The 15,168-nt window shown below is 34.7% G+C and overlaps 1 protein-coding gene across 1 annotated transcript; it reads left to right on the top strand.

The window, feature by feature from the left end:
* The first annotated feature begins 10,765 nt into the window (after nucleotides 1-10,765).
* Nucleotides 10,766-14,934, top strand: LOC128557173 (uncharacterized). The gene is made up of 3 exons (XM_053544111.1): nucleotides 10,766-10,804; nucleotides 13,898-14,249; nucleotides 14,390-14,934. The coding sequence occupies exons 1-3, from the start codon at nucleotides 10,766-10,768 to the stop codon at nucleotides 14,932-14,934; spliced, it is 936 nt and encodes a 311-aa protein (XP_053400086.1).
* The last annotated feature ends 234 nt before the right edge of the window (nucleotides 14,935-15,168 follow it).

The following is a 15,168-nucleotide window of genomic DNA, read 5'->3' as shown; positions in this document are numbered from 1 at the left end:
AAAAAAAATCCGAAGCGTTTGGTATCTTTAAATGCGTCAAGTGGACACAATTTGCTATAAGTAAGGAGGAATGCGTCTAAATTCAAGATTTTCAAGATTTCAAGATTTTATTTCATACAAACCAGAAGGTCATAGACCCATGTGGCAAAATACAGCATTTATAAGTATATGGTGACAGCAAACGAAAGTTAACAGTATATACAGTCATCATATCAAATGTGACGTAAAGTTTATAACTATAAAAATGTTTCACTATAAATTCAGAAGTTACTGGTTTCCGTTTCGACATTTTGTTTAATTTAAAATCCAGCATATTCCTCATATAATGCGTATTTTACATTTTTGATATTTCTGTAACTTTTTTCTCCGCAAACCTTAGACGTCCATTTTTGATGAACCGTGATTTCTCGTCGATCGGACTGTTTTCGTAAATCGTTCTGTTCAGTCAACAAATATCTGCATTTAAAATGGTATATAATTTGTGGTGATCACTTAACCTTAGACCCGATATTTACGTTAAAGTTACGTCAGAGCGACAAATATGACGTTGAGTTTTGAATAAAAAATATGCTTTAATCTTGTCTAATATAAAACCCAAACAATATAATTTGACTAAAAAGTAATGTGATGATGAAAACTTTATTTAATTGCAATGAGTATTTGTTTCTGTAAATCTTCATTTTAAGATAAACTCTACTTTTAGATCAAAATAGCCTTTAAAACTCGGTTACCGTGGGCGAAATTATTACGCTGAATTATATTACTCTACCCCAACCCCAGATACAAATACGTAATTAAACGGGTTCTCGTATGTCTTGTGATCAATTTTTAACCTATTTTAAGAAGAATTTAGTCAACAGAGTCCTTTACAACTTTGCAAGAATTTCTTGAATTTCCTCTTAAGTTCGTGATTATACATAATTGATACACACGACATTGCAAACATTTACAACAATAATAAGAAAAAAATAAAAGCCCTAATATCGTTGGAATAAACATCACAAATTTATATACAACAAGTAAAATCGCCGGAAAACTGTCGGCTAATATTTTGAAGATTGGATTGAAAAAAAGGCCAATAAACTGCTATTGCGGTGCATTGCATGCCGTCGAAGGACTGAAAATTGTCGCATCCTTTATGAAAGTTACACAAAATTAATCTTTTTCCTTTGTTTACAAAACACAAGCTATGCCTCGTTCTGAAACCTACGCACCAGCATCCTCATGAATAAGAAAGAAAATCTACGACGGCATATATTTTTCACATTTTCAAACAATAAATGCAAAAGATTTCTCGTAACCAAAACATTCCGACAAATTATATTATATCTCCTCTAATTTTGAAAGGCCCATAGTTTGACAATAAAGTAAAAAATAATGAAATTTAATGACATTCATTTATAAACTGTCTTACAGATAAGAGACAGTCACAAAATTTGTCCTAAAACTGTGTTACTTGCATTGTCGTACATGCGCTCATGTAGATCTTTTTTCGTCTGCAGTAGTACGAATATATTCTAAATACACGCAGCGTGACGTAGACACAGGTAAAGACTTACCAGTCCAAATATATCTCGTATTGTACAGTACAGTGTTGAATAACCTTTTTATTCTATATCTATTTCGTCTTACTATAATAATAGTTTAAATTAAAAATGTTTCACTGAATATTGTATTCCTGCCTTTTCTAGTTTTTCCCAGCTTGGTATGAGTGCAAATATATATTATACAGAACAATGCTAGACCTTAAATAACCTTTTTATTCTATATTTATTTCACTTCATACGTAATATATGTAATTCATTGAATGTTGTTTTTTCTGCGTATCATCATTAAAAAAAAGTATATGGTGCAGCCCCCCTACAACAGCCATTTGGCGATTTGGGTGGTAAAAATACTTGGCTGAGATATTATGCCCACAAACATTGTCAGCAAGTTTGATGAAGATCGGATGAAAACTGTTCGACTTAAAAGAGCGGACAAGGCTAAATTCCCCGTTTTTTTTTCGAGTAATTCAAGGACTATAATCGAAGAATGCCTGGTACAATTTGACTGGTTATCGAAACTGGCCGAGATGTAATGCCCACAAACATTGTCAGCAAGTTTGGTGAAGAGCCGACGAAAACTGAATTATAGAGCAGACATGTTTTGGATGCTGACCGCCCGTTCACTGCCATTCATAATCTTCTCCATTTCGTTTCTTAACCGTTAAATAAAACCTGCTGAGGTAGCTATTCAGACAGTCAGGGCTGATACCAATTTCTAGGTTTCGTCCGGAACGGCTTCTTTTAGCGAGATTCAAATATTCCAACATCTGATGATCCTTTTTACTGTAATTTTAAGTTTTTGATTACTAACGAACGTTTTGATATCTAAATCAGATAGCATTGTTATCCCTTGAATCGTTTTTGTGTGTTGTAAACAAAAAAAAAACCTCAAATTAAATCCAGATTTCCTGACGCATAATCAAACCTTAACATAGAGCGCCTACTTCAGAGTATGGTCTTCGATGTGATGCATAGATGTTATATTAAAGCCAGATTACAAAGTGATGAATCAGTAGCTGCACCTTTCAGACTGGTCTCAGAAAAGTTGTTTAATTTAAAGATATTGAGAGGAAGAGACCTTGGGTGGATACTCATTTTAAACTTCTTTACAGAGATTTTTTTCAGACTGCTGTAAATCTAAATGTCATAACAGGCCTACTTTTATTTTCACTTTTTAATTTCAGTTTATCTTGTTTATTGCTCCCAAGAAACAACTAATTAACAACTGTTACCGTATAAAATTCCATTCATGTAAAAAGATGAAGGAATAACATTTCAAAACAAAGTCTAATTTATTCAAGTGAAATAAAAAAAAAAAAACCACTCATTATCATATTCATCAATGAAATCAACTAGGCTACGTCTGCATGTTTGCAACATACTTCTAAAACGTCATACCAATCAGCTACAAATAAACAAATGTATAATTTTATACATCTTTATATCATACCAATTGCTTATTTAAACCGGCGTGTAAGCATTTCCAGAGCTACTTTCAGTTTAGATTCAACACGCGAGTTTTTCTGATGCTAACTGCGACATAATCACATTAGAATGTCCAAATTTAACTTTGTGATTTGAATAATATTATACCCAAAATTTCATACTTTAATTGACCGAAAGATGTCGGCGTTTGAAATGTTTTTTGTATCGCATCCATTCAATGTCATGAATGTGGAAACAAAGCGACATTTATTTATAAATCATAATTCGGGAACGGCTGCGAAAGTATTCATTTAATCCAATTATCTAAATTTACGGTGAATGATCGTCAGATAAAAGCCTGACATCAGGCAGCATGCAAGACAAGTGTTATGGTAACTGGCTTTCTTACCTACTGTAAACAAATGTATGAAGTTGCAAAGCTAAAGGTCTTATACTTGCAAAGAATAGTGGACATAAACAAAAAAATTCAACCAAAAATTGTCAAATTTCTAATTTAAGTGATACCATTATCATAGTCAATTTCTCGAAATTTATCCACTCTAGTTTGTTAAAGCGACTAACCCAACATCGTGGTGTCAGATTTTAAAAAATATTCTAGCATAAAACTGCTGTTATTGTCACTTTTCGGAGGTGTTTTAACAGGAGGGAAAACGTGCTCACGTGCTGTTATAACGTCTTTTTATATATGCCCGTTCCATGGCAAAGCGTAAACGTATTACGGCCCCGAAACGGATAATTCAAAAGGAAATGACGTCAACGTGAAAAAAAAAAACAACGTAGACATTACTGCGCATTTCATGGAATTTAATGACGTTGAAGGACAATGCATTGATTTACTTGGTTTTTTACGCGATTTATGCTAGAATAGCGTTAGCGCATGTTCTTTTCGTGTTATAAAATCTTCAGAATCCTTCGGGAATCGTTGGTACCTTCGCCCTACCGGGCTCGGGTACCAACCAATCCCTCGGGATTCTGCAGATGTTATAACACGAAAAGACATGCGTTATCCCTACAATAAAACTTTTGCTATATTCACCTATATGCAGCATATTTAATGTTCTAACAATGTATTTTTCATCAAATTCTTTTGAAAATCGTTGTTTTCCTAATAAATTGAAGAAAAAAAAACATTCGTCTACAATTTCCGATGGGGGTTTCCCGGTTTATAAAAGAAACGGAATTCCCGTCAGCGAACACCTTGCAAACATCACGTGACAGTGAGAGAAAATAACACCAAGCATTACTATCATTAGAGCGCACACGTATAGGTATCGCACAGTATTATGACGTTTTGAAATATAAACAAACAAAACAATAACATTAAATGAAGTCAGTACACTTAGTACGTTTACGATGCAGTCAATAGAGCGGTTACGGTACTCGTATTATACTTTTTCGTCGTGAGTTCGATTCCCAGACCCGTTAAAGTTTGTCTTTAAAACTGTATTTAATTTCTTTTTCTTCAATGAAGACTAAACCAGTTAGTAAATCTTGTTCTAACATGTTCACTAAAATTATATATGTCACATTCGACACGTAATTATGTTTAAATGATCAAATCACCTTTATGATCATGATCACCTTTAAAATGATCAACTGTTTTTGAGTCGGCTAAACGATGAAATCGTTTTGACGAGTCCTTGCTATCCAGCGATTCTCTAAGTCTAAATGGACCAAATAACACAGTGAAGGGATGTAGTTCCATTAGATTTCTCAAACTTCAAACAGTTCACTGCATGAATGAAGTTAAGTTGTGTGAATTCCCTTTGCTATGACCAATATACGATGTAATCTGTCATATTTATGACTTGTAATTGTGCAATACTCGAATGTAACTCATTAAGCATAAATGTGCATTTTATGAATTGCGCAGGCTTACAAAGCTTGCGTAACATCCAGCGAAAGACAAAAAATAGATCCACAGGGCTCCAGATAAGATGCGTATTAGCGTAAATTACGTATAGAAATAATGCAAATACGCATGTCTAATAATTTCTAAGCGTATAAAAACGTATATAAAATTACAGAAATGCACACAATGCTTTCTTAAAAACAAAATCTGAATCGTCTGGATGCGTTAGGTAACATAGCCGATCCCGATCAGCCTTAATTCTCCCACATTGAACGTATACACGCATCGTATGATTTCTATAAACTTTTCGTGGGTTTCTACACACACACATGAATTTTGCAGTCAGTAAACGGATAAATTATCGGAAGAAGAAGCTCTTACTGGTTTGTTTAGTTACTACAGATATTAAAAATGATTTTAATTCTTATTTTTCGAGAAATAAACAAATCGGCGAAACATTAAATTGTATTTTCTTGTAGTTTTTGAAATCAAAAGTAGATCGTCTATGTGAGAGTGCTTTGACGAAACGAAACAATTTTTTTATGAAATGATTTAAATAATTTCACCGTAAACTTCAATGTCAGATACTGCCAGTTGCTGCTAAACTGTCTTCATATCATCACAATTTGTAAAAAATATTGTTGAAACTGGAGATTTTGGCGGTATAAAAGAAAGTGTAATCATATCCGGATATAATATTTTGGGTAAATATCGAGCTGTGTTATGAAATTTAAACATTAAAGTAACAGACATGATAGATATTATTGTAACAGAAATGATTCTAGAATTTATTTTTATAATACATACATAGAATCAATATCAGACTTATATTCTAGTGCTGAGGCATGACCTGAAAGTAAAAATATGAAGTGACAGTCATTCATACTTTGAATATTGTAATACTAAAAGGAATCTAGAGGTAATATTTAGAAATTGAAACATAAAATTTTCAGTTAGAAATCGCACCAAAGGCTGTATCAAGGGTCTACATTTTCAAAATGTCCTTGTGGTGATACCCCAAACCCTAATTGCAGGAGGGGGTATCCTCCCCCCCCCCCCCCCATATTGCCACATTACAGTTTGATACATTTGCCCTTTTACCACCTGCCACAAATGCCCATTTCAAAATCTGACTGCAGTTCAAAGCGGGAAGGAACACCCCTCCCCAAACCCACCCTGCTACCGACCACGTAAAAATGGCTCAAACATTTTTTTCAGCCCAGTATGGGCCTGTCTGTCTACATGAATCAAAACGGATAATTGAAATGGTTTTGAAGGGGTTAACAGGTCTGAAATAGAATAAATGATGGTTTTAACTAAAAAAGAACTGCATTTATTAATATTGGTTATCTTTTCCGAAATTGGTAGCTAGTCCGAGTAACTTCTCTTAGTTTCGAATGCGCAATTTTCCTGTCAGTGTAAACATTCATGACACTATATATTGACACTCAGCAACATTTACATATCTTTAAACGCAAAAGTAAGTATACTTTAAATTCACATCCCTTATAATATGATTGAACAATACCTAGCGTGTGACACGGTTATTGCCAGGCCCCTTATCTGTAAAATATCTGAACAGTTCTTTCGTCCATCCGTTACAAATTGTATGTGGCAATCCGCGCTATAAAATTTCAATATATAAATTTTCATATTCAAATTTTATCATGTGCGAATATATACCAGCCGATAATTGCCTGTTTTGGTAATGCCGGAGGCAAATGTTTACTGGAAAAATATTTATAGTCATGGGCAGTATCTTAGTGTCACCTGTGAAATTGTAGTTTGTACTTTCAACATTTTTATTTTTGCGAACCACTCTTCAATTTTAGAGAAATATATTGGGTTTAAATACTTGTACAATGTCAATCAAAGTTTTACTAGGCATCGATTGAATGCCCATTTCATCTATTGTAACAAAATCTCTGTTCAGTTGGGGAAAAATACTAAAACCAAACTGAAACTGGTAGACTATACTACCAGTACATCAATCATTAGCCGACTCTCAGGCCCTTCAGGCCTTTGATTTTTAAGCTTTCTTGTGATATTTTTAAAGCTGTACGGGTTAGTTTTATAACAATCTTACACTTCACTTTAACAAAAGCATTGCTCGGCCATAATTTCAGGATCGATTGATTTAAAGATACTACCAATTTTATACGAAAATATGAAACAAAATAAATTAGAAACCGGAGAAAAACAAAAAAATGAAGACAAAACGAGTTAGTAAATCTCGTTCTAATATGTTCACTAAAATTATATATTTCACATTCGACACGTAATTATGTTTAAATGATTTGAATCATTTTTTTTTCAGTTTGCATTACATACTTTTGTGTACATTTGTGGGGACTGAATTCCCGACGAAAAGGTATAATACGAATACCGTAACCGCTCAGCCAACGAAGAATCACTTCACTAAATCGTAAACTTAGTGCATTGACTTAATTTTATGTTATTTAACAAATAATCAAGGCCTTCGAGTGGTTTATCGTCTGATTTACGACGGTTCAGAGTTCAGATGCGTAGGAATTGAACCACGAGGGCGTTAGCCCGAGTGGTTAAATACTGAAGCATCTGAACGATGAACCGTGGTAAATTAGACGATAAATCACAAGAAGGCCTTGATTGTTTTCATTCTGACATGCTCATTGACATGTATCTTCTATTTTAATAAATATTATGCTGGATTTCATTTACCGAGGAGTAATGTATCGGACGTCATGCGGCAATTTGACGTCATAATTGACGTCATAATGCTCTCTTACCGGTCCGCGCGTCAACCGTTGTTTATCGCAGAATATACAGAGCTTGATTTCCTTCTTTGTTTAACTGGAAATCAAACCGAGTCATGTTAGAATTAACAAATAATCAAGGCCTTCGAGTGGTTTATCGTCTAATTTATCATGGTTCGGAGTTCAGATGCGTAGGAATTGAACCACGAGGGCGTTAGCCCGAGTGGTTAAATACTGAAGCATCTAAACGACGAACCGTGGTAAATTAGACGATAAATCACAAAAAGGGCTTGATTGTTTTCATTCTGACATGCTCATTGACATATTATAATAGATATTATGCTGGACTTCATTTACCCGAGGAGTAATGTTTCGGACGTCATGCGAAAATTTGACGTCATAATTGACGTCATAATGCTCTCTTACCGGTCCGCGCATCAACCGTTGTTTATCGCAGAATATACAGAGCTTGATTTCCTTCTTTGTTTAACTGGAAATCAAATCGAGTCATGTTAGAATGTAGGGATAACGCATGTTTTTTCGTGTTATAACATCTGCAGAATCCTGAGGGATTGGTTGGTGCTCGAGCCCGATAGGGCGAGGGTTCCTACGTTTCCCGAGGGGTTCTGAAGATGTTTTAATACAAAATGAACATGCGCTAACGCTATTCTAGCATAAAGCGCGTAAAAAACTGATAAACGAATAAATTATCCCTCAACGTCATTAAATTTTCATGAAACGCGCGGGAATGTCAGCGTTTTTTTTTCACGTTGACGTCATTTCCTTTTGAATTATCCGTTGTGGGACCGTAATGCGTTTACGCTTTGCCACGGAACGCGCGTGTATAAAAGTGTTTAAACAGCACGTGAGCGCGAGAATCTCTCTGTTAACACGTTTTTCTCTCCTGTTAAAACGCCCCCGAAAAGTGACAAGAACATCAGTTTTTATTCTAGAATGCTTTGTTTTCAATTCTAAACGCCAGAATACTGTGCGCTACCTATACCGGTTTTGAGGTCAGCGATGTTTTTGTACTTTTAATAATGGAACGGTCCGTTGTTTAGGCAATGCTATTCAGTACGATAGTGGTTCTTACCTAAATAAGGCGAAGTAAATCATGCTGATTTCCCTAATCGGTAGACGAGTCTATAAATTGAACCCCTCAAACTGCATGCGCAGTTTGGTTTGCTGCCTACGTGATGATATCGTCTAAAAATACTGTCGCGTCTCGTTCTATAATTATCAATGTTTATAAAAATAAAGCGTTGCAACGGTTTATAAAAGTTCATGAGAAAAACTGCAACAACTCGAATGTTTCCGTAATTCTGGAAACTATAAACTGGTCAACCATTATGTTTCATATAAATATATAAAACAGTGGCGGCATTTTGCCTTTCGGTGATAAATTATTTTAAAAATCACAAATCACAATGTATGGGTTAGTCGCTTTAAGCAAACCTAATTTGAATAAGACTTGTTATCTTTTTTTACTTAGTATCCTGGTCCATACCACAATAGGAAAGCTTGTTGGATGATCAGTCCTTCTGGTCAGGTTATTTTCTGTTTTCACTTGGATGTTTAGACCTGCTGGACAGAAATGCCGTGTCATTCAATTCCATATAAATAACATTGAAAACGATTGTCAATTTAACATTCGTTTTCATGTTTATCAATTTGTGCATTTCAGTTTTCTCCACTATATTAATACAGTAATTTATTTGTGTCTTATCACCAAGTGATACTGTCATTGTAATGTCCTCATGCAAATTTGTTGTTCAGTTTTCTTTAATCTATGTCTGTTAATACAAGCATTTAAGTGTACATTATAATAATTTAATTTTTTTAAGTAATCCAACGCTTTTCTCGAGTTTTGGTGCGCGGATTACAAATAACTTTTTTTTACCCACTTTCACATCCTTTAGCTTCTGATATTGTCCAGCTATTAAGTTCTTCTTATAGAACTTGATACATTTACTATCTAAACGATAACTTCATGCTACTCAAGATTAGTTCGTTCACAACAACGTTATTTTGATTCGTTTCTTTCATTTTACCGTCTATATTACGTATCAAAAGTCACTCAAATTTATTGTATTCAAAGGAATATTCGTTAAGCAAAATGTGTTATACTTGTTAAATTTATCATTATTATTTGCGTGTGTGTATTTTGAATGTGGGTGACTTCCGATGTCTGTGATTTTGTTATTATCCAGTATTATGGGTACTTTTACCACTGGTATATTACAAAGTTAAAATACTTTCCTTTTATATCTTGAATGTCGCCGCTTACAAAATTAGTAAACAAGTATAGTGTTTCATTAGCGACTTCAGCAATGCCTTTTTATTCTTGTCCATCAATAAATTGGCTTCTTGCATAAAATATATTTTAATCGTTCAGAAGTAAGACAAGAAGTAACTATGTTTGCTACTTTATCTTCTTCTTTTTTCGCAACGACGAAAATCTCTGTGGCGAAGCTATTCGTGTTATCAAAAGTACGGGAAAACATGGCGTCGATTTCCTCGATTCGAACCGTTTCGGAGGATTTGTTCGTAAGGTACATCGATTTTGTCTTCCCTTTGTATCAGATGTAAATGTTCCACCAAAGGCAGTCCGACTTGCTCTTTTCATGCATGTACATATGTATATTATCAACGCCTTCGTTTGTTAATGATACGCGAACAAATGACCAAAATATTTTTCCAAAGGGTGGAGAGGAGTTAAGGGAAATTTTATTTTCAGTCTTTGTCTCGATAATCAGCTAATTTATCTACTAGAATAGTATTTTCTCATTGTAAAGAAAGAGCAAGTAAAAAGGCGATAAAAGAAAATGATAGGAAGTACAGTTTTCTCGGACTGATAAAATGATAGGAAGTACGGGAAAAAGTAATGATATGTACAACGCTTTTATTTAAGAAATAAGTTTATAGGTCGGGCGTAATAATTTTACGACGGTGAAGCCCGAGTGCAATTATTTTATTATTTCGTAGGACGTATAACAGCCGGAGTAAATAGTGTTAAAACACGGTTTTGTTATAAACTGCAGTTATTTACATAGTTAAAGGGAACCAAATCTTTGTTAAAGCAAATACCCGTTGTAAAATACTATGTACTAATTTGGACCAATCAGAAACAAGTTCTATAAATAGCACCAATCAAAGCTCACTTCTGCTAAGGAGTAAATAGGTAGATGGATGACAGAGAATTCATTCTGTATCCAGCGAGTGATGTAAACACATCGAGGATTCAACTAATAATTTAACCCCAGTACCATGATGAGAAAGTTATTGCAACTACGCTGTCAAGAAGAATAAATCATTTGAAAGAAGATGACTAAAGAAGAGTTGCAGAACTAGGTTTTGAGCTAAGGCCAGCGCATAGGAGTTTTACCTTAACGGTAGTTGAATGCTATAGAGGATAGCAAATATAGGCTGAGCATCGAAAAGCTGAGGCAGAGACACATTGTTCGGTAATCTACTGAGACATTAGGAGAGTTCCAGCTTATATATAGACGAGGTTCAGCGTTATATAGGCGAAGTACAGGCAAGACATCGGAGTTATACCTTTATGATAGTTGATGGCTATATATGATAGCATATAGACGCTGAGCATTTAGGAGTCAGGGCAAACATATTGAGTTGCAGCTTCAATTAGGAGGAAATAGGCTGAAAATATATGCGATAGGAATCGTATGTTGTTGATTCAAAGACATTTTTGACGGAAACTTCAACAAAGGACCAGTCAAGTTTAGTATCTCCAGCCTATAGGAGTTTGAATTGATAATCATTAGTTGAAGACATTGTGTGATTTTGCCTGATCCCTGAAATTTTCTAGCTCATAATTGAAACCATTTACGAATCATTGGAACACGAATTATTTAGGTAAGGTAGCCAGAGAAAAAATTATATATGAGATATATGGTCTCACCAGCTATACGTTATAACAAAAGACATTCTACATCAATTGTCAGCTACTCTAAGACCTTAGCGATTGGATCCATTTCATTGTTCAAGATACTAAAGGTGTAGTCATGTAACTCGAATCCTGACAAAGGTTTGCTAAATTAAATGTACAATGCCATTGAATATGTCATCGAATAGGAATAGTCGTTTAATTAAATTAATCAGTTTCAGTTTCAGTACTGACAAACAATTGTAACAAATAACAAAAGAAAATATTGATAAAATATTCTCTATGAAAAATTAATTTATCCTTACTTGATACATTTTACTATTTTTTTCTAGTATATATATGAAATAATATATAATCTCTCATTACGTTGAAAACAAAGATTTATATGGATCTTAAAGGCAGTAGAGCCGTCGTGACACTCGGTAATTTCCGTGAGATTACGTATATTCTCGTTAGGCAATTCGGCAATCTTCGGAAAAAATAAAACCTTGAACTATTTGCCTACCTGTTAAAATATATTCTATTGTTTTTTTTTAGCTGGTATATGATTGTCTGTTGTTAGATTAAGGTTTGTATATATAGTATACCAGACCTTTTATATGACAAACACGTTCAAAGGTACTTTATATGCAAAGGCAGCCGCTCAGGGCGGCAATTCATCCTCTGCTAGTACGAACGCAGAGCGATCTGACCAGAGGGACAGAGCGAGAGAAAGCCCCGTAACAGAGAGAGAGCTCTTATTTGTATGTATATGTATGTTAGTACTAATACATGCTTTTTCATTTTTTATCGTCAGCTTTCTTCAGAATGAAGTATTTGGTTTAAAACAGTTTACTTTATAAACATTCGTGTCATTTTATAATACGGTAGAGCTTTTATGTATACTCTGACGTAACGCATAACGTCACTTCACACTAACTATTTGAAAAACAACAAATGCAACAAAATAGACTGCAACAACATTCCATGGACACAATATTTAGCATTTTATTGTCCTTTCTTATCATTGATTACAAACATAGGCACACAGTAACAATAAAGTAACAACAACAAAGTAACACTGAAGTAATAATAGTACAACATACTAATATCAGATTAGTTGATGGGGACACGAGACGAATACTGTCAATCGAGGTGGCGCCACGAAAATAATTTTGATTATTTTTTTATTATAAAAAAAACAGAAATCATTCTTAAAGCGTTTGATTTACAAATAAATTGATAAACTGTTTCAGACAAAAAGTCAACCAATTTCACTCTTTTAATTAGATACTTGGCCGCTTTGCATTAAAAAAGCATGCAATTCGTTGAATAGCACGATCAAAACTAACAATGCATTGACAGCTTTTTTACTAACATCATACTTATAGAAATAGAGACAGTATTTGAAATATAAACAACAATATTTTCTTCCATACCGGACAGGAGTTCCAGTGTTTTCACCGGCGCTGAAAACCTGACGTCATAAAAACATAAAAAATACAACAAAAGTAGAAGAAAAGCCTAAAAATATTACTTTGCTTTGCAAAATCTTTACAGAAAAGTTGAATATGGTAATATTGTATTTTTGACAACTATACATCCGCATAAAATCAAAATTATGTCATAAACTATAATTTTATACACTAACAGTAACACCATTTATATAAGACCTTTTTATGTATATATGCACATTCAAAACTACCTTATATAACAACGATTACCAGTCGAAAACTACTATACAGTATATGTTAACTAAACATGAGTACAAACATACACTACACCAAACAAGACAAATGGATATACTGATAAAACACATTAAAAGACTTATATACTAATCCATACTGTTCACACTTGTATATGACATGACGTAACGCACTACGTCACTTCACACTAACTATTTGAGAAAACAACAATGGCAACAAAATAGACTGCAACAACACTCCATGGTTTATTTAGCATTTCATTGTCCTTTTATCATTGATTACTAACATAGGCACAGAGTAACAATAAAGTAACAACAACAAAGTAACACTAAAGTAATAATAGTACAAAATAATTATAATATCAGACAAAACAAGACAAACAAATATACGGATATAACACATTAAATGACATATATCCTTATACATACTGTTTACACTATTATATGACAAGATATCAGGCCAGTACAAACTTTCACATGTGTCTTTAAGGTAATAGAGTCGTTATGACACTCGGCAATTTCCGTGTGATTAGGCTGATCGGCATTCTTCGGACGTTTTTCTTTTTACAAATGTAGCTCAACGCGCGCATGACTTTCAGTAAAATCGGAAAATGCCGAAATAGCGTACGGAGAATACGGAATTCGCCGACTGTCATTACGGCTCCACAACTTCAACAGAATCTAAAAACTGCCAGTATTGGCATTACGGCTCTACTACTTTAACAGAATCTAAAAACAGCCAGTATTGGCATTACGGCTTCACTACTTCAACAGAATCTAAAGACAGCTAGTATTGGCATTACGGCTCCACTACTTCAACAGAATCTAAAAACAGCCAGTATTGGCATTACGGCTCCACTACTTCAACAGAATCTAAAGACAGCTAGTATTGGCATTACGGCTCCACTACTTCAACAGAATCTAAAAACAGCCAGTATTGGCATTACGGCTTCACTACTTCAACAGAATCTAAAGACAGCTAGTATTGGCATTACGGCTCCACTACTTCAACAGAATCTAAAGACAGCTAGTATTGGCATTACGGCTCCACTACTTCAACAGAATCTAAAGACAGCCAGTATTGGCATTACGGCTCACTACTTCAACAGAATCTAAAGACAGCCAGTATTGGCATTACGGCTTCACTACTTCAACAGAATCTAAAGACAGCTAGTATTGGCATTACGGCTCTACTACTTTAACAGAATCTAAAAACAGCCAGTATTGGCATTACGGCTTCACTACTTCAACAGAATCTAAAGACAGCTAGTATTGGCATTACGGCTCCACTACTTCAACAGAATCTAAAGACAGCAAGTATTGGCATTACGGCTCCACTACTTCAACAGAATCTAAAGACAGCTAGTATTGGCATTACGGCTCCACTACTTCAACAGAATCTAAAGACAGCAAGTATTGGCATTACGGGTCTAAAGACAGCTAGTATTGGCATTACGGCTCCACTACTTCAACAGAATCTAAAGACAGCTAGTATTGGCATTACGGCTCCACTACTTCAACAGAATCTAAAGACAGCTAGTATTGGCATTACGGCTCCACTACTTCAACAGAATCTAAAGACAGCCAGTATTGGCATTACGGCTCCACTACTTCAACAGAATCTAAAGACAGCTAGTATTGGCATTACGGCTCCACTACTTCAGCAGAATCTAAAGACAGCCAGTATTGGCATTACGGCTACACTACTTCTACAGAATCTAAAGACAGCCACTATTAGCATAAGACAGCCAGTATTGGCATAACGGCTCCACTACTTTAACAGAATCTAAAAACTGCCAGTATTGTCATTACGGCTCCACTACTTCAACAGAATCTAAACGCTGCCAGTATTGGCATTCTCAGTTTTGATAAAGGCGAGTTTCAAAGTCTGTTCTATTCTTGGACATAAGTAATAGCATTCTCAATCTTGTTTGTTTGTTTTGTTGTTGTTTTTGGGGGATTGGAGGAGGGTGGCGGAGGGTTTACGCCGTTTTTCA

Source organism: Mercenaria mercenaria, chromosome 1 (assembly GCF_021730395.1).
Source record: "Mercenaria mercenaria strain notata chromosome 1, MADL_Memer_1, whole genome shotgun sequence".
Classification (NCBI taxonomy): domain Eukaryota; kingdom Metazoa; phylum Mollusca; class Bivalvia; order Venerida; family Veneridae; genus Mercenaria; species Mercenaria mercenaria.
This window is presented reverse-complemented; position numbering and strand designations above follow the sequence as displayed.